The sequence below is a fragment of the Photinus pyralis genome, unplaced genomic scaffold (assembly GCF_008802855.1).
Source record: "Photinus pyralis isolate 1611_PpyrPB1 unplaced genomic scaffold, Ppyr1.3 Ppyr1.4_LG10, whole genome shotgun sequence".
In the NCBI taxonomy this organism is placed as follows: domain Eukaryota; kingdom Metazoa; phylum Arthropoda; class Insecta; order Coleoptera; family Lampyridae; genus Photinus; species Photinus pyralis.
In genome coordinates, this window is record NW_022170250.1 from 12,000,246 (window position 1) to 12,022,818 (window position 22,573).

The following is a 22,573-nucleotide window of genomic DNA, read 5'->3' on the forward strand; positions in this document are numbered from 1 at the left end:
CGTACGCTTCCGAGTATTCTAAAATGTTGTCGAACAAACACGTCATATTTCCCGGAAAGATCGCCCTCACATCCGCCTTCGTTCTTTATCGCCGATGTCTAATCTTTCATGGTGCGCGATGTCTATCGGGATTTCTAGAATATTTGCTACAGTATTTTACACGCGTCAAACAGATTAATTTGTCTTGCGGTAGACTTAAAAAAGAGTTTGGATGCCTAGTATACAGGGTGCCTGTTTTTCGAGCTCCAACATGGGAATCTCGGTTATTTGCAATATGCGAAAATTCGTATGTATATTCAGATGTTGGCGAGATTTTTGAAATTTTCAATTTTAGATTTTCCCTTGTATTTCGAAAACGCATTATTAAATCACTTTTATCAGGAATCCAAATATGTTATCGAAAAATTCAAGGCACTCTAGACTTGAAAGTTACAGTAGATAACTTTTTTATTTCTTATGGCAGCCATATTGAATTTGAGCATTTTTGAATAAAGCTCGTTTATCTGATTCAAATTATGAAATGATACTGTATGTGTTAATCCTCTACAGGGAGCTGTACCTAAACGATTCTGAGAAAGTGAAATAGGTAGATGTTTTTGAAAATTTCTGCTTAGGAGGTAGTGACCTTTGCATTTCTTTATATTGTATTTGTGTTTGTATGTCGCATTTTATATTTACTGTTTGTTTCAACCTTTGATTTTGAAGTTGATCGTATTTGACCTTTATGCTGATTCATGTGTTTGATACCGTTAATCTTTTGTCTGAAATCGCGTTAATTTTGGGTGTAGTGTTTGTCAACTTAGATATATTCTATTTTTGATCATTCTTTTAAACATGTGGAACGAATTGTTTGATGTGTACTGACTTGTTCGTAAACTAACATTTTCGCTTTGAACAGACGGTCAGGGGGGTGGAAAAAACTGTAACCAAACGAGTTAGGACACTCTATACCTGGACTGATATTGATAATGAACTGTATGCTCGAGACCACGAACGAGGGGTTAGTTATCTATCTCGAGGGCGAGATTCCGCTATGTATCAAACTTTTTGTAAAATTGGAAAGGTCTTTTTGGATTGCTATATCTAGGAGAGCATTGATATCGCATTAAAAGTACGGCTTTCGCAATCGATTTAATAACAAACTTGGTATAATATATACAAATAAACGGATATGTCTAAACGAGTTAATTACACGCGGCCTGATGGCTGAGCAACTGGGAGGCGGGTATGAGATCCGAGCAGAATTCGCACGGCAACTCGACGTCCGGCGATCCGGGCTCGGGCGAAAGTAGGAAGCTCATGTCGTCGATCTCGCGCCGCTGATTGTAACGGGCCAGGTCGGGACGGCAGCCGGTCTCGTGCTCGATCAGCTCCTCGTGCGGGATCGGCGTGCCGCAAAACTCGCACGGAATCACGAGGGCGGTGGGCGGATTGCGACGGGCGCGGTAACGCGGGACCGCCCCGGTCGAACGTATCGGCGCGGTGATGCTGGCCGAGTCGTGAAGCAGGTTTCTTATGTACTCGGTCTTGCAGTCGAGTCGGCGCGATATCTCTCGGCTCGTCTCCAATTTTTCGCCGGTGCTGCTCGTGGTGGAGAGCATGGAACGACCGGGCGGGTGCGACGAGTATATCGGAAAGTCGAGGTCGGTCATTAGAGCCGTTAGCGGTACGGGACGGCGAGAGGTCTGGGGGGCGGGTCGCGTCCCCGAGCCGACGTACCCGTGATTGCTATCGAGGTGCAGCTGCCGGTACTTGAACATGACGTTCTCCCCGCAATCTTGGCACTTTTCGGTACGAGCGCCGCAGTAGTCTTCGTGCTCGCCCAGCTCGAATTTGGGCAACTCGATTTCGCAGTACTGGCACGGGAGTAAATCTTTCGGCGGCGGTGGTCGTTTCCCGGGAGGCTCCTTTGCTTTGGAATGACCTACGGTCTCACCGATGTTTGTGAACTTTTCCAGTCGTTCCATGCGTTTTTCCTGACGCTGTTGCGACTTCTTATCCTCGATCTCTTTGCGTGCGGTAAAATACGAGCTCTGCTCTATTTTGGTTGGAGGCACGGTAGGCTTTACGATCGGCTTCGCTTTCGGCACACAGGTCTTTGCGTGCTGCTGAAACTCGTTCTTCGGTATCGGCTCCTTGCACGTGCCGCACAAGGTGATGTTGCGAGCACAATGCGCCGTGTGCATGACATAGTTATAGTGCGGTATCTCGCGCTTGCTACAACTTCCGTTTAACAAAGAGCTCGGCCACAAATGAGTAACTTACCAGTTCGCGCAGACCTCCAATTCGACGTTATCGGCCATTTTCCTAATTCACTGGAACAAAAGCTAATCGGTTACTGCATGGAAAGGCCAACTAAAAAGGTCAACTAAAAATATAGTCCAAGCAGAATTAGCATAAAGTGGGATAAAGTCTCTTACCTTCCCGGATATTTTGGGATTACCTTTAAACATCCAAAACTTATTTCTGGAACATTTTAATTTCGCATCCACTATTTTTATATCAAACGTAATTCGTGAACGTAATACAAATAAATCAATTTAACGGTTAAAAAAAAACTTATTCCTGCTATGCGCCGTTACTCATTCCCGATAATGCCTAATCTTCCCCTTCTATTAAAGAAGATTGGTTCATGAATAAAAACCTTGTTCACTTATCAGTAATGCATAATAAGATAAACTGCATTTAGATTTAGCATTGTCCTTCCGCCCGGTACATACGTGAGTAGTTCAAAAGTAACACAATGATGGCGAACAGTAGTTCTAGTCGTACAAGAAGTAGTTTGAAAGTATCGCGTGAGTAGTTTATTTGATCCATTTCATGAAAAAGAGTGTTTTTCCACATTTTCTTAGGCCCTTTCTCATTCGTTTCTAGGTCATTTCCCGGGGAAAAATCTAGAAATCACTGGGAAATCGACACAACGCCCTTTAGTGCAGATGCTGTATAAATCCTCATACAGGGTGTTTCCGAAATCTACTTGCATAAAAAATGTAGACATAGGGAAAAACAATACACCTAAATCCCTATGTCTACTTTTTAATAAATAACACCGTATACGACTCTTAGAAAAGGCCTAGGAAGCTCTTAATAAAACTGCTCCAGATAGTTTTGTAAATCCCTAGAAAGTCCCGGAAGGCGCTTAACTTAAAGCGAACATAACAGCACGATCGATTGCTTTAAAAATAGGGTGTGAGGGAGGTAAGGAGGGACGTTTTTTTCATTAACAATTCTGACTGTGGCTCAAATACCACCAGGCGCTCTAGGAGATACTCACATAAGTGCTTTCAATTGCTTCCCCCATTAAAAAAACACTTCAACAGTCTTAAATGTACAACAAAAAAATGGCGAACATTACAAATAGCATTTACTTTTGTTGAAATGCTCAAATTTCAGCAACTCAATTTCGCAGTACGGCCCCGGGAGTAAACCTCTCGCCGTGGTTGTTTCGCGGGTGGCTCTTTTACTTTGGAATGACCTGCCGTCTCGCCAATATTTGTGAACCTTTCCAGCCGTTCCAGGCGCCTCTTTCGACGCTGTTGCGACTTCTTATCCTCGATCTCTTTGCGCGCTGCAAAATACGGGCTTTGCTCTATTTTGGTTAGCGGAATCACGACCGGTTTCACTTCGGGCATGCAAGTCTTCGCGTGCTGCTGAAACTCGTTCTTGGGTATCGGCTGCTCGCAGGTGTCGCACAGGGTGATGTTGCGAGCACAATGCGCCGTATGCATGACGTAGTTACAGGGCGGTATTTCGCGCTTGCTGCAACTTCTGCGTAACAAAGAACTCGGCCAACAAGTGGACAACTTACCAGTTCGCGCAAATTTCCAATTCGACGGTATCCGCCATTTTTCTATTTCGGAGATAATAGGGATGACTAATGTGTATGATAAGATAAATAATCTGTTTTCGTTACGCTTGGTGCAAATGGACAAAAACATATACAAATACATAACAGATATGATATTGCGCCTGCGGGCGGAGTTGTGGGGATTTTCTCTTTCAATGAAGTGCCTTTTTGTTGAATTTGTTAACAAAATGTGGCGTTCTGCGGTTGGTTGTACCACAACTTTTTATAACGCGAGCGACCCATTTCTTCATATTTTGCGCAGGTCCGTAGCCAGGATGAAGTGGCAGAGGTGGCAAACAGCTTTCTAGGTGGGCGGAAGAAAAAAGCATTGAGTACTGAGTACCAGCTCTCTACAGATCAAAGGCTAGAAATGACAAATTGGACAATCTTTAACGTGTCATTGCTATCCTTTGAGGTTTATTTATCCTCGCTAAGGTAATAAATAATTAATACTATCGTAGATGGGGCCAGACCATGCTCCAGGTGCTGGCTACGGGCCTGATTTTGCGTTTACGTTTATAATTTCAACTTTCTCCCATAAACAATTACAATGAAGAAATTTTAGTAAACAAATCCCATAAGAATTTCACTTTAAATTCAAATTTTAAGCTTCGCATGACGTCATGCGCGGATATAAACAATGGCGGGGAACAGTAGTTCTAGTCATATAAGAAGTAGTTTGAGTGTCGCGTGAGTAGTTTATTTGACCCATTGCAGAAAAAGAAAGTTGAACTGTTCTCCAGGGCTGGACTGCACATGCACATTTAGGGTACCGGGAAAATTCCCAGAGCCCTTCACTATTTTTAAAAACTCATAAGCACTCAAAAGACCCACCTTTTAGAGAGAAGAGAGGATCGTAAGGGTTCCAAAAGCTTCTGAAGATTCTTAATGCTCTTCGAAACTGTTTCAAACGCTCAAAAGAGGGATTTCTAAAGGCTTCAAAGTGCAGTGGCGTATTTACGGGGGGGGGGGGGGACGGGGATGAAGGGGATATATGCCCCCCACCCCCACCCACCCCCAGAAGAATTGAGTTATCATCATAGCTATTAGGTATTTAGGTAATACTCCGCTATCCGCTTCGCCCACTTTAAAATAAAGGCAATAAATATATAGGTATATATAGGAGCAATTTTGGTTTTGGTTAAAGTCTAATTAAAGTCACTAAAATCTAAATATTCTGTAGTATTCACTATTCAGTGACTGATCAGTGTTGGCAGTCAACGATTTGGCTATTCGGCATCGATCGGCAATTCGCTACATTGATGCCCAAAATAACAAATAGGTATCAGGTACTTAGTACTGCTACTGAGGTGAGGTACCTGCGTCCTGCCTTTCACAAAATGACGAAAATAAGACTTAAATTTTAAAAACAGGAATTTTTGTTGGCCAGAACTTTTGATTGAGACGTCTAATCGAAAAAGTACGAATCGTTTTGGATTCTACGCACACAAATTAATAAGAAAAAGTTTTTTCCCGAGAAATTTTGGTGCAGTCGATTTTTGGTAAAAAAGGAAGGTAATAACTGCCTTTTTTTTGCCCAGAAAAAAAATTGTCTCAGATCGACCGGAAAAAAATATTTTCTTATAGAATGTGGCCTGTAGAATCCATAATTTCAAACAGTTCCAAGATCGGACTACTAGATCAAAAGTTACAGCCCTTTGAATTTTTTGTCGAAATTGGTTTTTTGCCCATAAATATACCTATTATTCAAAGTTTTCGTTGACTAATTAAAGCAAAAGCAATAAAGGGGCCTGTCAGCAGTAAGAAATAAAATACCGTTCTAATCTAATCTTTTTCGCCTGCAGCTCAGCAACCTGCAACCCAATTTCTATTTCTTACCCCCCCCCCCTTCTAGTACGCCAGTGGTGACTGTATGTGCCACGAACTTGTTTAATCCCCCCCAGAATAAATTTCTACGTACGCCACTGTCAAAGTGTATAGTATTTTCAAAAGCCCCTAAGGACATGCAAAACTAATAAAAGTCGTTGAATTCTCATCTCAAACTTCTTAACATTTACTTGGATCAGATGAATATAATCAACGAGGAGTAGTTTCTGCTCCTAACAGGCGGAGAATCAATTATTACATTGTTGTACAATTTCTACCAGGAGAACATAATGACTGTGGAGCTGTTTTTCCACCTACAGATACATTTAACCCATTTAGAAATACAATAAAATAAAAAATTGAATTTAAAAACTATTTGCATTCGAAATGTTATTTAAATGAGAAAATTCCGGAAAACTTCAAACTATTTCCATAGCTCTGGAAAACTTTTAGCTTTCCAGGACCTTATAACGCTGGAAAACACTTTTTGCGTCTCTCTAGAACGGTCTAGATTTTTTTTTACAATGTAGGTCCTTTCTAAACCGTTTTCAGACCTTTTTCCAAAATTTCTCCAGAAACATGTGCACCTAGAAACACTGGAGACATTCAGGGAAATCGACACAATACTCTACTGATACTGCATAAATCAAAGTTGGGTGCGCTACTTTTTCTGTCCGGTCGTCTGTCCGAGGCCTTATCTATTCCACAGTTTTCAATCTATTTAGTTCGTTCTTTTTACATGCTACTGGCACCTGAGCGAAAGAAAATCTTGACGCAATTTTCTTATTTACTAATATATTTTGCTGAAACCACAAGTGCTTCTGTAAAGGCAAACATATCGCATATTGTAAAAATTAAATGTGCGCATGCGTAATGCCAACTTTATAATTTGACATTTTAACCATAGATGCTGCTAGTAAAGAAACACATATGACGCTCTAAAAAGGCATTGCAAGGTCCTAGAAAGTTCCGCCGGAGGGCGTCCGCGATCAAACGGACCTCCTAGCTGTCATAATAATAATAATAATTTAAAGGCACATAAGATGCAGAAGTTTCCTGAGGATAGTTTTCGAAGGCCTCCTTTGTACTTTGACTAAAAGCGTTTGAAATTTCAAATTTTGTCTACGTCCACCCTCGGCGAGGTTACTGTTTTGCCCCCCCCCCCCCCCCCCCATTAAAAACACCTCCCAACAGTCTTAAATTTACTATTTACAAAAAAAATGGCGAACATTATTACAATAGCAATTGTTTCTTCTGCCTCTTTTCCGAAATTTTGTTCTTCAAATCCTGCTTGATGCTGTACGTCGAGTACGCGACCTCCTCGTCGTATTTGAGCGTCGTCGTCGACGTGTAGCTGTGATCGGTGTACTCCGTCTTGCATCTGATCGCCGAGGTCTCGAGAAGTTTCTTCGGCGAGGGCGCTGCCGACTTGTTCTTGATCTGGAGCTGCTCCTCGTAGGTGTGGTTCTTGACGTGCTTCCTCAGGCTGCTCGGGTCCGTGTACTTCTTCTGGCAGCCGTGGACCTGACAGGCGTAGGGTTTCTGCAAAGGGTCGGTTAGTCGAGGCGGAGGTTTCGCGTGGGATTACCGTGTCGAAGTGCGTGCGCTGGTGTTTCGCGCGGTCCGAGCTGTTGGAGAAGCTCTTTTTGCAGCTGGAGAACTGGCAGAGATAGGGACGTTCGCCCGTGTGGCTGCGCTGGTGTATTTTTAGGTTTTCCAAGCGTGAGAACGCCTTGGTGCAGCCTTTGAACTGAACCCACTGTTAGTTGACATTTTGGGAAAAGGTGGTACTTACGGGGCATTTGTTGGGCTTTTCTCCGCTGTGGACGCGCATGTGGATTAGAAGTTTGTAGCGGGCGTTGAACGGTTTTGTTTTTCGTGGGCAGTTGCTCCAAAAGCACGTGAACTCTTCGCCTGCAAGTGTTTGGGGATTAATCGGTGGGTGGATCGCATACGGAATAGTTACCTCTTTTGATTTCTACGTGATTTTTCTCGATGTGGCGTACTAAGGACGACTGGCAATCGTAGAGCTGGTAGCAGTCCTCCCACTTGCACAGCAAGTGCTTGGTATCTTCGTAGTCGGTGCTCACTTCCGACTCTTGGCTTTCGGAGTCGTACCGCTGGGCGCGTATGGGGTAGATGAGGATGCTACTGGAGCTCAGAAGAGGATCGTTGCGTAAAAGTGCAGTCTCCTGGTCGACAACGATTTGGTTGGTCAGATCGCTTTGGTAATCGAAGTTGTTGGTAATTTTTCCACCGATCAGATGCCCGAAGGACGCCGGCGTCGTCGCGTGGTCACCGAAACGCAGCGACCCCGGCTCCGTGTAGCGGAGGAAGTTTGTAAAGTCGGGCGCCTCGACCGGCTGCTCGGAGAAGGCCTCGTCGTCGTCGTCGCAGAACTCCAACGGAAAACTGTCGATGTCGAAGGAGGAGTTCGAGAGTGTTTCGCACAAATCGGACAGGTCGATGTCGTCGAGGTCCGAGCTTTGCTGGCCGAAGGGCAGGGGGACGAAGAACGGGGGGTCGCCCTTTAGCTGACGATCGAAGCATTGCGAAAAGCTGTCGAAGTCGAAGTTCGAGCACGTCTCGTTTTCGTTGTCGTTTTCGAATAAGTAATTGTCGACGACGAAGTCGTTTTCGTACGAGTCGATGTTGTTGAAGCAATTCTCGTCGAAGTTGCTCAAAATTTGCTCGTGATTATTAAATTGGGCGTCGTAAAATGCGGCCGTGAATTTTTCCGCGAGCTCCGCTTGCGTATGCATCATGTAGAAAAATCACTGAACCGAACCGCGAAAGCACTTGTGTCATATGGAGGGTTGTTTTAATACTGATATAAGCTATAATAAGACGTTTGAAATTCATTAACATCTGTCGAGGTTTAAAAGTGCCGCAAAAAACCAAACACTGCTCGCACTCCCTCTCGCTCTTTTGTTTTTATCGCGCATTGTTAACCCCGCGTGTTGCGTAACCCGAAAATGGCGGGAGAACTTTGCACGTGTGGTTTTTCAAATTTTTTCCCTTCCCCCTTCGACTATTGCGACGAGGAGACGCATCGGCGTTACCATCTTCTGCAATTGTAAAAGTAAAATTCGAAAAAAAATGCTCATTATTCGAGTTTTTGTGAGGACTTGGCTCGCTTCGAACACGTGTTTCGACAGTCTGGAAAGGAGTAAAAAAGAATTGAAAAACAAAAAATTACGCTCGCTGTGTGGATGGGAGGTTGGATGCTAGAGTTATTTTATATTTGTATAAAATATTATGATAAAAACCAGCTGCATCTCTTGTGACACGTTAATAGTGTTTCGGTTTTTTTTTTTGGTACGCTCGCTTTGTTCTTGACGAGCTTATTATAGCATCTTGTCCTACTAGGAGATGAAATTGTAAAAATAGAAGTCCATATTTACACTTTCGGCAACCTACCTGGACGAAAATGGCACATGTGCATAAGTAGGTACTCAAATTTGTGCTGGAAAACTCAGAATTTTTGTTGTAGTGTGGTTTGCAGATCGGCAGGCGCTCCTTCCGGGGTTAAAGGTGAATAATCTTACATTTGCCAAAACACACCATTGAATTGCACTTGTAAATGACGAGTCCAACGGAACCAGAAGGTTTTATGAAAAAAAATATTTATGTTCTCCTGATTCTTGCATTCGAAAAGGTGTGAAAACTAATGACGCACCTGTGTTATGCTTTCCTGATACAAGTTTCCCTTTACAGTACGAAAAATTGCCTAAAAGTCAACGTAAACAATTACCTTCTTACCTTTTATGGTGTCCTGATTCACACAAATATTGTGCATGAAATTTATTGACGGGCGCAGGTCCTCCAGATCCCAATTTCGCATCTTAGTGCAAGTAAAGGGTTATGGAAATTAAGAACATACCTCCTCTCACGTTTTATGATCTCCTGACACAAATTCCCATTAAAAGGTGTGAAATTTACTGATGGACGATTATCCGGATTTATTTTTACGTAAGTTGATCTCAATTTCGCATCAAACAGCACGTAAAAGGGTGTGAAAAATATTGCCGAGCAACCTTATGGTCTCCTGATACAAATTTCCTCAAAAATTGTGCTTAAAAAGTGTAAAATTTATTTACGGGCTGTTTCTCGCACACTACGTCCTCTGGATTTCAATTTCGCATAAAGTGCACGTAAACGGGGTGTGAAAATTATTTACGAGCTGCATTTATAGTCTCCTGACACAAATTCTCTTGAAATTTGTACGAAAAAAGGTGAGATTTTATTAACGAGCGGTTTCTCGCATATTTTGCGACTTTTTTGTCGCATATCTACGCCTTCTGGATCCCAATTTCCCATCAAAGTGCACGTAATAAGGTGTGAAAATTATTGACGAACACCTTCTCACCTCTTATAGTATCCTGATACAAATTCCCTTAAGTAATGCGTAAAAATTTATTAACGAGCAGGTTCTCGCATATTTTTACGTACTCTGGATTCCAATTTCGCATTAAAAGTGCACGAAAATGTGTCTGAATGTGATTGCCGAACTCCCTTTCACCTCTTATGGTATCCTGTTACAAATTCCCTTAGCAGATGTGTAACAAACATCTGAAATTTATTGACGGGCAGTTTCTCGCATATTTTTCTGGATCCCAATTTTGCATCAAAGTGCAGGTAAAAGGGTGTGAAAATTATTGACGAACACCCTCTCACCTCTTATGATTATTCCGATACAAATTCCCGTAAGGAATGTGTAAAAAACCATTTGAAACTTATTAACGGGCAGCTTCTCGCATATTTTTAGGTCCTTTGGATCCCAATTTCGCGTTAAAGTGCACGTAAAGGGATGTGAAAGTTAAGGATATACACCCTCGCACTTTTTATGATCTCCTGGCACAAATTTCCATATAAAGATGTGAAATATATTGACGAGCTGTTTCCCGAATATATTTTTACGTCATTTGGATTCCAATTTCGCATTAAAGTACACGTAAAAAGGTGAGAAAATTATTAACGAGCTCCCTCTCACCCCTTATGGTATCCTGATACAAATTCCCATAGGAAATGTGTTTTTAAAAAACATCTGGAATTTAGTAACGGGTAGTTTCTCGCATATTTTTACGTTCTTTGGATCCCAATTTCGCTTCAAAGTGCACGTAAAAGGGTGTGAAAATGATGACGAGCACCTTCTCACCTCTTATGGTATCCTGATACAAATTCCCTTAAGAAATGTGTAAAAAAAAACATCTGCAATTTATTGACAGGCAGCTTCTTGCAATATTTTTACGTTCTTTTGGATCCCAATTTAGCATTAAAGTGCACGTAAAAGGTTGTGAAAATGATTGACGAACTCCCTCTCAACTATTATGGTATCCTGATATATTCCCTTAAGAAATGTGTAAAAAAAACATTTGAAGGATTATTGACGGGCACCTTCTCGCATATTTTTAGGTCTTGTGAGTCCCAATTTCGTTTTAAAGTGCACGTAAAAGGGTCTAAAAGTCATTGAAGAACTCCCTCTCACATCTTATGGTAACCTGATACAAAATCTCTTAAGAAATGTGTAAAAAACATCTGAAATTTATTGAAGGGTGGTTTCTCGCATATTTTTACGTCGTTTGAATCCCAATTTCGCTTCAAAGTGCACGTAAAGGGATGTGAAAATGATTCGTGAACACCCTCTCACCTCTTATGGTATCCTGATACAAATCCCCTTAAGAGATGTGTAAAAAACATCTGAAATTTATTGACTGACAGTTTCTCGCATTTTTGTAAGCCCTGTGGGTCCCAATTTCGCATTAAAGTGCACCTAAAAGAGTGAGAAAAGTATTACCGAACACCCACCCTTCTTTACTCTTTTATAATGATTTCCAGAGAGATCTCTAGGTTCTTTGGGGACATGTCTAAGGGCGTATAGCAATGGAACATGCCTCGAAAGTTCGAAGAGCTTATGGAAACGCTTAAGAATAGACACTAGGAGACAGCTTGTTAACGTTTTCTTGAGTAATGGGGCGCAAATTAGCGCTTTTCCAGAGTATTTAAACGTCTTAACTGAAAGAAAAGAAGGTAAATAGTGATTTTCAGAAATCATCAATTTTCCGCCATTTATTTGTATATATGCCTTTACGAATTACATGTAAACACGCCATTATAGTTTGCTTGTGTTAATGTGCTGCCATCTATTGGAGACGCCACCAGATAATAACTAACCTTAAAATAATCCAAAAAGTTTAAAAGTCATTGTTTGAATTATTCATAAATAAACCACCTTTACGGGAATATTTCGTTTAATTTTCGTTTTAAAATAAAATTGGAAATGTCTACAAGAAAGCTGCTAGACTTTAGGAACCTGTTGAGTGAATCGAAAAACATCGCAATCCTAACAGGGGCCGGCGTATCGGCGGAGTCCGGTATTGGCACCTTTCGGGGCCCCTCGGGAATGTGGAGGACTCATAACGCCGTCGATTTGGCGACACCTACGGCGTTCGCCTCAAATCCGTCGCTCGTATGGGAGTTTTATCAGTGGCGACGGTCCGTCGCGTTCAACGCCAAGCCCAACGACGTACGCTTACTTCTCGACCGGTCCCCGAGTCTAAACTGACTTGTTTCAGGCCCACCTGGCGCTCGCGAAATTCGAAGAGCGCTGCAACCGGGAGAATCGGCAGTTCACCTTACTAACGCAAAACGTCGACGGTTTACACATTAAAGCCGGTTCGAAGAACGTTCTCGAGATTCACGGCTCGATACGGAAAGTCGTGTGTACAAAGTGCAAGTTTGTCGACGAAAATTTGGACCAGCCGATCTGCGAGGCGCTACGAGGAAGAGGGTAACTGTCCCGACGCTTCCGTAAGGGTTGTAATACGATTGTAGGGATCCTAACGGGGGAAATCAGAGCGCGATTCCGGTCGGCGAATTGCCGAAGTGCAAGAGATGCTCGTCTTTGGTACGGCCGTTCGTAGTCTGGTTCGGGGAGAATTTAGATCGCGACGTTCTGAAGAAGTGCCGTAAGGTTACGCGTGGGACCGGTGGCGTTAATCGTCCTCGATTTTAGGTAAGGTCGTGGAGACCTGCGACTTGTTTCTCGTGGTGGGAACGTCGTCGGTCGTATATCCGGCGGCTTCGTTTGCGCCGTTCGTCGCCGATAGAGGGAAGCCGGTTGCCGAATTTAACATCGAGGATGAGCCTGCGTCTTCGACATTTCAGTGAGTCTGATGATGGGGAAAGGATGTTGGTGGATAATTCGCGTAGGTTTTACTTTGCAGGACCGTGCGGAACTACCTTACCGGCGGCTTTGAGTGAAGAGTGATTGGTGGTGGATTTACCAGTGGGGACCAATGCCTCCATTTTTTATTGCATATCAAATAAATATATTAAAGCAAAAAGTGACCTTAGCTTAAGTATACCATGTACCAGGAGAATGTAATGTTGGAGGAGGTGTTTTTGCTCCTAATACACAGACCGTCAGTTTGCAAACTTTTGGCTACCAACAGAACTTGATAGATGTGGAGGTCTTTCCATTAACCACTGATCCTAAGAAGCCGAAGGGTACAAAGATCGAAAAATGTCATAGCATGAGAAGAAAAGCAGCGGGATCTGAAGAACTTAGATGCTAAGTGATCCACGAATCAGAAAAGTTTAAATAATTAAAAGAGGAACGGAGAAGAGAACCTGCAACATTTAGAGAATGAGACAAGTACTAATAATCCCAAGAAATTCAAGGAAAACCTGATGAGCCTGGAAAATCTCCAGAGATTTTAGGGGTCTGAATGCTTAGAAGTGACGGAAAAATCTTGAAGATTCAGCGTTCCTCGCGCACATCCCTTATTTTATAAACAAAAAGATCTTGTTCCTGTTCCTATTTAAACTCCGGTAAGTGTTTTACTACATCATAAACCTTCGCGGTCATACTTAACTTTTTCTCCTCTCGCCAGAAGTTCACGCTTTGGATTCTTCTAGAGCCGTAGTAGACGGTGGCGACACTAGAAAGTGTAATTTTTGATTGGTTGTTGAGTTCGGCGGCCATGTTGCATCGAGTATATCAAATGTTTTATTATACGTATAAGCATTGTTTAAACAAAAGACAGTGGTATAAGCCACACGTCATACATGTATTGTGTGTTGCCTACTTTTAAATTGAATTTTCGAGGTAACTGCGTCATCTATTATTTATATTGCGATTTAAAATGACGGAAAAGGGAAAAATTTGTTTTTTAAAGGTGGGTTCATAGCTCTCCGTTCATCCGTTGCGTTGGTCTGTCAAACGGATAATGCATTTTATTAAGGTTCATAGCAATCCGTCCACATTGTACATTTGCAACATATAACCATAACCTAAATTTTATTTTGTACTGTACCCTCCGTGATTTTCAGTATGTAAAAATGGTACGAATGTAAGAGCACGTTGCTATCTGATTATTACCGTGAAGAACGAATAGGCGAACACTGTTAACGTACCAAACATAACCTCACTCTTGTTAAAAACGGACCAACGGAAACGTAAATGTTCAACTTCAACCAACTTTTCCGTCGTAAACGGACGACGTACGATTTAAAAATTTGCTGTCTTCTGATTGGCTAACGGACAAACGGAAACGTAAGAACGGAGAGCTATGAACCCACCTTAAGTCTTTCGCGTACAATTTTTTGGAAAGTATCATTTAATGCAAACTTTGTCCTGATAATAACAAAGGCAACAATAGAATTATTTAATGTGGTGCAGTCGTTCTCAAGTGATACTGTGCGTAGATATATTTCGGTGATCCATTTTTATTTAAATATTCAGTGATATTCATGTAGAAGTAGACATAGGGATAGGGATTTCCTATGTCTACTTTTCTATTTTTATTCGGTGAACTACCATTTTCAAAGTTTATTTTTGCAATATAATTTATTCCTGACTTAAATTTCAGAGCTTTCACAATCTTAATAATTGCGATCATTACTAAACCAACTTTTCACAATTTCAGTGTTTCATTTTACGTTCCTTCCCTACTGTGCTTCAGGTCAAAGCGTTGTGTACAACTAACGTAAGGGGGTCCTGCCTTAGTTGTTTGATCTCGTGATTCTCTATCTTTAATAATAACAAAGTTACCCATGCAATTCCACCCGATCTGGGACACACTGTATGTAACAATCAGGATCCGCGCATGCGCAACGCCAACTTTGTTTATTTATGAAGAAATTTCTTTGAAATTTTAACCATAGATGCCTCTAGTAAAGAAAAACAGCGCACATCAGGGATTACTAGATCAAAAGGGCGGTAACATTAAATATGTCATTTATTTTAAAAATAATGTTACCAATAACGTAAAGTACGAAAGAATATGAATTAAATGCGATAAAATATGTCAAAATTAAAACAAAACACTAATACCGTCTACAATTGATATCAAAATAGCACAAACCAATTACATCGTAAATAATAATAATAATAATACATCAACTTTAGATATAGAGTTCTTTATAAGAATAACGTTTGTTTTTTGTTTATAATTGAAGCGCCAACTGCGTTTTGCTGTCCTCCTCCTCGGGCGGTACGGGTTCCTCGTCGCTTACGTACTCCTTAACGACCGGCGGAGTGGCTTCGGCGGCCTCCTCCGTCTCCGGGTTAATTCCGAGCTGCTTCAGCAGCTGCTCCTTGGCGTGGACGTGCATGTGGCGTTTCAAGACGAAGCGCTTTTTGTACGCGTACGAGCAGATTTGGCATTTGTACGGTCGACGGCCTTGGTGCATCTTCATGTGGACCTTTAGGCTGTTCTTGTTGTTGCAGCGGTAGGTGCAGTCGTTGCACTGGTACGGCTTGACGCCGGTGTGTATGCGGATGTGGACCGCCAGCGCGGAGTTCGAGCTCGAGCTGTAGTCGCAGTAGGTGCACTTGAAGGGCGTCTCGCCGGTGTGAGTGCGGAAGTGGACCTTTAGGCTCGACTTGTTGCTGCAGCGGTACGGGCACTCGCTGCACCTGTACGGCTTTTCGCCGGTGTGGGTCCGCATGTGGACGACGAGGGCGGAGTTCGCCGACGTTTTGNTTGCTATCTGATTATTACCGTGAAGAACGAATAGGCGAACACTGTTAACGTACCAAACATAACCTCACTCTTGTTAAAAACGGACCAACGGAAACGTAAATGTTCAACTTCAACCAACTTTTCCGTCGTAAACGGACGACGTACGATTTAAAAATTTGCTGTCTTCTGATTGGCTAACGGACAAACGGAAACGTAAGAACGGAGAGCTATGAACCCACCTTAAGTCTTTCGCGTACAATTTTTTGGAAAGTATCATTTAATGCAAACTTTGTCCTGATAATAACAAAGGCAACAATAGAATTATTTAATGTGGTGCAGTCGTTCTCAAGTGATACTGTGCGTAGATATATTTCGGTGATCCATTTTTATTTAAATATTCAGTGATATTCATGTAGAAGTAGACATAGGGATAGGGATTTCCTATGTCTACTTTTCTTTTCTATTTTTATTCGGTGAACTACCATTTTCAAAGTTTATTTTTGCAATATAATTTATTCCTGACTTAAATTTCAGAGCTTTCACAATCTTAATAATTGCGATCATTACTAAACCAACTTTTCACAATTTCAGTGTTTCATTTTACGTTCCTTCCCTACTGTGCTTCAGGTCAAAGCGTTGTGTACAACTAACGTAAGGGGGTCCTGCCTTAGTTGTTTGATCTCGTGATTCTCTATCTTTAATAATAACAAAGTTACCCATGCAATTCCACCCGATCTGGGACACACTGTATGTAACAATCAGGATCCGCGCATGCGCAACGCCAACTTTGTTTATTTATGAAGAAATTTCTTTGAAATTTTAACCATAGATGCCTCTACACCTTTTCCACTTTTATTCGAGAAGTTGTAAATTGTATTTGAGAATTGTTACTTGTATTTGAGAAAACATCAAAGTAGATGAGAATAGTCAGTTGGATTTGAGAAAACAACAAATGTAGTTGAGAATAGTCAATTGTATTTGAGAAAGTATCATTTAATTTTAAGAAGTCGTTATTTGTATTTCAGAATTCAGAATGTAATATTAAGAATCAAATTTTTATAATCCCGCTACTGTATGTAGTCCCGCAACAGCAGCAGCAGCATCAGGCTGTGTTATACATGTGATTTTGTTTTTCTCTTTTTCAATTGATTCTCAAATACATTTTACCATTTCTTGAATACAATTTACTATTCTCAAATTCATTTGATGCCTTCTCAAATACAAATCACTATTCTGAACTACATTTGTTGTTTTCTCAAATACATTTTACTATTCTCAAATACAATTGATACTTTCTCAAATTAACTTTATAGTTTCTCGAATAAAAGTGGAAAAGGTGTAGTAAAGAAAAACAGCGCACATCAGGGATTACTAGATCAAAAGGGCGGTAACATTAAATATGTCATTTATTTTAAAAATAATGTTACCAATAACGTAAAGTACGAAAGAATATGAATTAAATGCGATAAAATATGTCAAAATTAAAACAAAACACTAATACCGTCTACAATTGATATCAAAATAGCACAAACCAATTACATCGTAAATAATAATAATAATAATACATCAACTTTAGATATAGAGTTCTTTATAAGAATAACGTTTGTTTTTTGTTTATAATTGAAGCGCCAACTGCGTTTTGCTGTCCTCCTCCTCGGGCGGTACGGGTTCCTCGTCGCTTACGTACTCCTTAACGACCGGCGGAGTGGCTTCGGCGGCCTCCTCCGTCTCCGGGTTAATTCCGAGCTGCTTCAGCAGCTGCTCCTTGGCGTGGACGTGCATGTGGCGTTTCAAGACGAAGCGCTTTTTGTACGCGTACGAGCAGATTTGGCATTTGTACGGTCGACGGCCTTGGTGCATCTTCATGTGGACCTTTAGGCTGTTCTTGTTGTTGCAGCGGTAGGTGCAGTCGTTGCACTGGTACGGCTTGACGCCGGTGTGTATGCGGATGTGGACCGCCAGCGCGGAGTTCGAGCTCGAGCTGTAGTCGCAGTAGGTGCACTTGAAGGGCGTCTCGCCGGTGTGAGTGCGGAAGTGGACCTTTAGGCTCGACTTGTTGCTGCAGCGGTACGGGCACTCGCTGCACCTGTACGGCTTTTCGCCGGTGTGGGTCCGCATGTGGACGACGAGGGCGGAGTTCACCGACGTTTTGTAATCGCAGACCGTGCACTGGTACGGCGTTTCGCCCGTGTGGACGCGCAGGTGCACCTTGAGGCTGCTCTTCGTGCTGCACTTGTACGGGCACTCGGTGCAGTGGTAGGGCTTTTCGCCCGTGTGGATTCGCGTGTGGACGACGAGCGCCGATTTCGCCGTCGTGCTGTAGCCGCAGACGAAACACTGGTAGGGGGTCTCGCCGGTGTGGACGCGCATGTGCACCTTGAGATTGCCGCGGTAGCTGCAGCGGTAATCGCAGAGGGCGCACTGGTAGGGGCGGTCGCCGGTGTGGATGCGCATGTGAACGTTTAGGGCGCTCCGCTGCGCGCACTTGTAACCGCACTCGACGCACACGAACGGTTTATTGTCGCCGTGCGTTCGCTGGTGAACATTCAGGGAGGATTTCGACGCGGTGCTGTACTCGCACTCGGTGCACTTGTAGGGCGTCTCACCCGAGTGAATCCGCATGTGCACGACTAAGCTGCTCCGGTTGCTACAACGGTACTCACACTCCTCGCAGTGGTACGGCTTGTCGCCGGTGTGGATGCGCATGTGCACGATGAGCCCGCTGCGCTGGGTGCAACGGTACTCGCACTCGGAGCACTGAAACGGCTTGTAGCCCTCGTGAATGCGTATGTGAACGTTCAGGGCCGACTTCGCGGTAGTCGTGTACGGGCACAGGTGGCATTTGTAGGGGCGATCGCCCGTATGGGTCCGCATGTGAACCGTTAGCGAAGATTTCGTGACCGTACGGTACGTGCAGATGGTGCAACGGTACGGCTTGCTCCCCGAGTGTATGCGGTTATGAACGGTTAGCGCGGATTTCGAGATCGACATGTAACCGCAGACATTGCACGCGTACGGCTTTTCGCCCGTGTGAATGCGCCGGTGCACGATCAACGCCGAATTCGAGACGGTCGAGTACTCGCACTGCTCGCACTTGTACGGCTTAAACCCCGTATGTATCCGCATGTGAACGTTAAGATTACTTTTCTGCGCACAGACGTAGTCGCACTCCTTGCACTTCAAAAGTCGGTTCTCGTCGTGCAACTTCTTATGCAACAGATGGCGCCGTTTCAAATTCGTCTTGTAACCGCAAATTCCGCAGTCATACAGGGGCCGTCCGAAAAGTTTGCGAATGTAACGTTGCGGATTAAACGGATCCCCTTCTACCTTGGCAGGCTCATCGTCACACACCTTCGCCGCGTCCGTCGAACTGGGCGCGTCCCCTTCCTTCAGAATCGTCTCCACCTTGTCGATTACCAGTGTCGGCTCCGGACTGTCGGGCCCCGAATTGACGTACTCGGCATCGCACTCGATTTCCCCCTCGGCTTCGTAACTCGCGTCCACCTGCTCCTCTTTAATGTTACCCGAAAACATAGCCTCCGTTTCCGGAACTGGTTCGGGCTCTCGAATCGGTTCCGGCTCTTGCTCTTCAATTTCGACATTGCACTCCGGAATCTCCTGCTTAATCTGAACCGGCGGAGCCTCGGACGCAGTCGACTTGTTGGTCGCCGCCAAGCTGAAAACAGAAAAATAGTTCCTCACAAATATTCTGCAACACCCCGTAGGGAGTTAGTCGATTGTTTTTCACCTTTGCTGAGCCGCCGCGACTGGAAACGGTCGAATGTTGGCGCGGATCTTATTAACGTGCAGCATCTGCACGAGATCGACGCGCTTCAGCGCGATCCCCATCCACCGCACGTACTTCCGTATGTCCTTCTCCGACTTCAGGCATCGCTTCTTGAACTTGTGCGTGAGATTGATGGCCTCAGTGCACTCGCCACAGATGGCCGCGTTCGGCGTAACGCTAAGATCCTAAAACGGCAATGGGAGCGAGTGCTCGCGCCCGTGTCTCTCCAACTTACCAGCTCCGGGACGCAGTCTTTCAGCTTGGTCGTTATGGTAGCCGATTCGGGATTCAATGGAACGGTGTCGAGGTACGAGATCTTGGATCCGTGGTTTATTTCGCGCAGGCATGTTCTGCACACGTCGAAGATTTTCGACGAGAAATTCGGGTCCATTATTTTCGTTTTAAGGCGTCGAAATCATTTTTGCTGAGCGCTTTCTTTTAATTAAATTTGGTTAACGTTGACAGATAATTCATTTTTAGAAAAATAATCAACCGGCTATTCCGCCTACTCTGAGCGGATGAACTACGATTCGTACGGTTTTTTGAACTACTTTATTACTTGTGAACTAAATACTCCAGTGTTTCAAGAACATCAACTAAAAATATTGTTTAAATAATGTTGTTTAGCTCCGTACTCCCAAAATTCATCATTAAAAAAAAGGTTTCTAAGGATATCACAACCATAAATACTAACGAAGATGAAGTGTTGTAACTTGAGTTCATTAAATTAAAGACTGAAATGTACTAAACGTAATAAACGTAAATAGGTCTTTTTGAAGCGCTTGGGGTTTTTTGAAAACATACGATTTGTTCAAATGAAAGATTGACAATGAATACCCACTAGGAAATAAGGATTAGAAAATCTTTGTGATATGTTGGTTGCCTAATCAAAATCTAATCGAGCAAACGACCGTTTATTGTCAGTCATCCCGTATATCTTCTGATCACCGCCATCTTATAATCCAACCTACAACTTTCTGCATTTAATTCTTTATTATAATTATTATAAACAATTTATGCAGTGTTTTAGCAACAAATATGTTTGTTCATAACTATTGCGTATATTAGAAGTCCCGCCGTAACCACAATTTATTAATAAACAACGCAAAAAGATCAGTTCGCCATCAACCACCATCAATGGCGATGTCTTTGGCAAATTTCGCCTTCAAAGGCCCCAATTTGCTGCCCCCCTTCAGGCAGGCCCTGAAAAATAGTGCCGCCTTCCTGCATACAAGGTAAGTCGAACGCCTCGGGCGTAAGTCGAAAAATTCGGCACCGATTATGTAATCACCTCCATTAGCAAAGTCGATAATGCGGCCAAGTGGTACCCCGACGCCGAGTGGATGGATCAGTTCAAGGGGCCGGTGATGATGCCCGACGAGGTGACGAGCAAGTGGATGATACCGCCGTGGAACGCGCAGATAGCGCCCGTCGAGAAGCAAGTGAAAAATCTCACTCTCAACTTCGGACCGCAGCATCCGGCCGCTCACGGCGTGCTACGGCTGGTCTTGGAGCTCGACGGCGAGGTACGTCGGCTTGTCGCGCGCTTCGATTGTATCGTGCTTGTAGGTGGTGAAACGTTCCGACCCGCACATCGGGCTTCTGCATCGCGGCACCGAGAAGTTGATCGAGTACAAGACGTACATGCAGGCCTTGCCTTACTTCGATCGATTGGACTATGTCTCGATGATGTGTAACGAGCAGTGTTATAGTTTGGCGATTGAAAAATTGTTGAATATCGACGTGCCGTTGCGGGCCAAGTACATCAGAAGTACGTAGTTTCGGCAGCGAGGGGCGCCTGATAAAATTATCGTTGTAGCTTTGTTTGGGGAAATCACCCGTCTGCTTAACCACCTGATGGCGATAGGGACGCACGCGCTCGATATTGGCGCACTTACTCCATTCTTCTGGTTGTTCGAGGAGCGAGAGAAAATGATGGAGTTCTATGAGCGAGTATCGGGTGCACGAATGCACGCCGCCTACATCCGCCCTGGGGGTGTATCTATGGTATGCTATGGAACTGTGCTGAATTTCATTTGTTAAGGAATTGAATTCAGTTGTTTATTCCATTTTAAGATTGAGATCAAGATACCTGGTAAAATTACACTGACAGATGACTGTGCAGACATGACCGTACCAAAAGATTCTGAACTGCAATTTGCATATTTTTGTTTGGAACACACTGTATATTCCTTTTAAAATGGAATTTTAGAGTTTTTGCACAGACTCGTCCGTCTTTGAGCAAAATTCACAGCAACTTCTCATTTTAGGACCTACCAATGGGTCTCCTCGACGACATCCACGATTTCGCGTCGAAATTCAGCGAACGCCTCGACGAGGTGGAAGACGTGCTAACCACAAACCGTATTTGGGTGCAGCGTACCGAAGATATCGGCGTGGTGTCCGCCGAGGACGCGCTCAACTACGGATTCAGCGGTGTGATGCTGAGAGGCTCGGGCATAATGTGGGATCTGCGCAAGGTGCAGCCGTACGACGCGTACGATCTGGTCGAATTTGACGTACCGATCGGCGTTAAGGGCGACTGCTACGATCGGTACCTCTGCAGGGTGGAGGAGATGAGGCAGTCGTTGCGGATCATCGATCAGTGCATCAATCAGATGCCGGCCGGCGACGTCAAGACGGACGACGCCAAGGTGACCACGCCGAGCCGGGCCGAGATGAAGATGTCGATGGAGGCCCTGATTCATCACTTCAAGCTCTTCACTCAAGGCTTCCAGGTCCCCCCCGGTTCCACGTATACGGCGATCGAAGCGCCAAAGGGAGAGTTCGGTGTTTATCTGGTTTCAGATGGCGGCTCGATGCCGTACCGATGCAAAATAAAGGCGCCGGGCTTCGCGCATTTGGCGGCGTTGGATAAGTTGGGCAAAAATCATATGCTGGCGGACATTGTTGCCATTATTGGTACCTTGGATGTTGTTTTTGGAGAAATCGATCGTTAAAACGTTTGTTGATAGTGAATTTTTATTTAAATATAAAGTTAGCTTATTAAGTTTTGAAACATGGGTTTTCGATATGTACACACACTCTTTTGGGCCCCCATGTCTTGCATGATTAGAGTCGTCTGCCCCCGGCGTCACTCAAGCCACCCCAATGTTTGAGGTAAACTTGAGGACACCCCCCAGC

The 22,573-nt window shown here is 43.7% G+C and overlaps 6 protein-coding genes across 8 annotated transcripts; 2 read left to right on the top strand and 4 right to left on the bottom strand.

The window, feature by feature from the left end:
- Window positions 1-1,118: 1,118 nt before the first annotated feature.
- Window positions 1,119-3,213, bottom strand: LOC116162041 (TRAF-type zinc finger domain-containing protein 1-like). 3 transcript variants are annotated; one of them, XM_031475562.1, is made up of 3 exons: window positions 2,421-3,213; window positions 2,266-2,315; window positions 1,119-2,217 (listed from the first exon to the last, which is right to left on the bottom strand). In XM_031475562.1, the coding sequence occupies exons 2-3, from the start codon at window positions 2,301-2,303 to the stop codon at window positions 1,185-1,187; spliced, it is 1,071 nt and encodes a 356-aa protein (XP_031331422.1). In that variant the 5' UTR covers window positions 2,304-2,315; window positions 2,421-3,213; the 3' UTR covers window positions 1,119-1,184. The 3 variants fall into 3 exon arrangements, with proteins under 3 accessions (XP_031331422.1, XP_031331421.1, XP_031331420.1); XM_031475561.1 differs by having other exon boundaries at window positions 2,266-2,355; window positions 2,421-3,211; XM_031475560.1 differs by having other exon boundaries at window positions 2,266-2,368; window positions 2,421-3,210.
- Window positions 3,214-3,312: 99 nt separating this feature from the next.
- Window positions 3,313-3,919, bottom strand: LOC116162042. The gene is made up of 2 exons (XM_031475563.1): window positions 3,809-3,919; window positions 3,313-3,759 (listed from the first exon to the last, which is right to left on the bottom strand). Exons 1-2 carry the CDS (start codon window positions 3,844-3,846, stop codon window positions 3,390-3,392), a joined length of 408 nt encoding a protein of 135 aa, XP_031331423.1. The 5' UTR covers window positions 3,847-3,919; the 3' UTR covers window positions 3,313-3,389.
- A 2,982-nt stretch (window positions 3,920-6,901) lies between these two features.
- On the bottom strand, window positions 6,902-8,554 carry LOC116162029 (zinc finger protein 143-like). Its single transcript, XM_031475545.1, has 4 exons — window positions 7,641-8,554; window positions 7,470-7,588; window positions 7,263-7,424; window positions 6,902-7,216 (listed from the first exon to the last, which is right to left on the bottom strand). Exons 1-4 carry the CDS (start codon window positions 8,437-8,439, stop codon window positions 6,908-6,910), a joined length of 1,389 nt encoding a protein of 462 aa, XP_031331405.1. The 5' UTR covers window positions 8,440-8,554; the 3' UTR covers window positions 6,902-6,907.
- A 3,266-nt stretch (window positions 8,555-11,820) lies between these two features.
- On the top strand, window positions 11,821-13,111 carry LOC116161853 (NAD-dependent protein deacylase sirtuin-5A, mitochondrial-like). The gene is made up of 5 exons (XM_031475325.1): window positions 11,821-12,200; window positions 12,250-12,464; window positions 12,509-12,642; window positions 12,690-12,840; window positions 12,887-13,111. Exons 1-5 carry the CDS (start codon window positions 11,955-11,957, stop codon window positions 12,942-12,944), a joined length of 804 nt encoding a protein of 267 aa, XP_031331185.1. The 5' UTR covers window positions 11,821-11,954; the 3' UTR covers window positions 12,945-13,111.
- Window positions 13,112-14,904: 1,793 nt separating this feature from the next.
- Window positions 14,905-19,919, bottom strand: LOC116161847 (zinc finger protein 345-like). Its single transcript, XM_031475319.1, has 4 exons — window positions 19,665-19,919; window positions 19,391-19,614; window positions 17,795-19,318; window positions 14,905-15,662 (listed from the first exon to the last, which is right to left on the bottom strand). Exons 1-4 carry the CDS (start codon window positions 19,818-19,820, stop codon window positions 15,125-15,127), a joined length of 2,442 nt encoding a protein of 813 aa, XP_031331179.1. The 5' UTR covers window positions 19,821-19,919; the 3' UTR covers window positions 14,905-15,124.
- Window positions 19,920-20,229: 310 nt separating this feature from the next.
- LOC116161850 (NADH-ubiquinone oxidoreductase 49 kDa subunit) lies at window positions 20,230-22,448 on the top strand. Its single transcript, XM_031475322.1, has 5 exons — window positions 20,230-20,664; window positions 20,730-20,955; window positions 20,999-21,200; window positions 21,249-21,436; window positions 21,700-22,448. Exons 1-5 carry the CDS (start codon window positions 20,567-20,569, stop codon window positions 22,387-22,389), a joined length of 1,404 nt encoding a protein of 467 aa, XP_031331182.1. The 5' UTR covers window positions 20,230-20,566; the 3' UTR covers window positions 22,390-22,448.
- The last annotated feature ends 125 nt before the right edge of the window (window positions 22,449-22,573 follow it).

Bases quoted from the DNA above. Each gene is read 5' to 3' on its own strand.
- LOC116162041 (XM_031475562.1), bottom strand. From the start codon at position 2,303: ATGGCCGATAACGTCGAATTGGAGGTCTGCGCGAACTG. The intron at 2,218-2,265 runs GTAAGTTACTCA...CGGAAGTTGTAG, and splicing joins TTGGAGGTCTGCGCGAACTG to CAAGCGCGAGATACCGCACT.
- LOC116162042 (XM_031475563.1), bottom strand. From the start codon at position 3,846: ATGGCGGATACCGTCGAATTGGAAATTTGCGCGAACTG. The intron at 3,760-3,808 runs GTAAGTTGTCCA...CAGAAGTTGCAG, and splicing joins TTGGAAATTTGCGCGAACTG to CAAGCGCGAAATACCGCCCT.
- LOC116162029 (XM_031475545.1), bottom strand. From the start codon at position 8,439: ATGATGCATACGCAAGCGGAGCTCGCGGAAAAATTCACGGCCGCATTT. The intron at 7,425-7,469 runs GTAAGTACCACC...CAGTGGGTTCAG, and splicing joins AAAAGCCCAACAAATGCCCC to TTCAAAGGCTGCACCAAGGC. The intron at 7,217-7,262 runs GTAATCCCACGC...GACCCTTTGCAG, and splicing joins AGCGCACGCACTTCGACACG to AAACCCTACGCCTGTCAGGT.
- LOC116161853 (XM_031475325.1), top strand. From the start codon at position 11,955: ATGTCTACAAGAAAGCTGCTAGACTTTAGGAACCTGTTGAGTGAATCG. The intron at 12,465-12,508 runs GTAACTGTCCCG...ATACGATTGTAG, and splicing joins GAGGCGCTACGAGGAAGAGG to GGATCCTAACGGGGGAAATC. The intron at 12,643-12,689 runs GTAAGGTTACGC...CCTCGATTTTAG, and splicing joins CGACGTTCTGAAGAAGTGCC to GTAAGGTCGTGGAGACCTGC.
- LOC116161847 (XM_031475319.1), bottom strand. From the start codon at position 19,820: ATGGACCCGAATTTCTCGTCGAAAATCTTCGACGTGTGCAGAACATGC. The intron at 19,615-19,664 runs GTAAGTTGGAGA...TTGCCGTTTTAG, and splicing joins AAGACTGCGTCCCGGAGCTG to GATCTTAGCGTTACGCCGAA. The intron at 19,319-19,390 runs GTGAAAAACAAT...TTCTGTTTTCAG, and splicing joins GTCGCGGCGGCTCAGCAAAG to CTTGGCGGCGACCAACAAGT.
- LOC116161850 (XM_031475322.1), top strand. From the start codon at position 20,567: ATGGCGATGTCTTTGGCAAATTTCGCCTTCAAAGGCCCCAATTTGCTG. The intron at 20,665-20,729 runs GTAAGTCGAACG...CACCTCCATTAG, and splicing joins GCCGCCTTCCTGCATACAAG to CAAAGTCGATAATGCGGCCA. The intron at 21,437-21,699 runs GTATGCTATGGA...TTCTCATTTTAG, and splicing joins GCCCTGGGGGTGTATCTATG to GACCTACCAATGGGTCTCCT.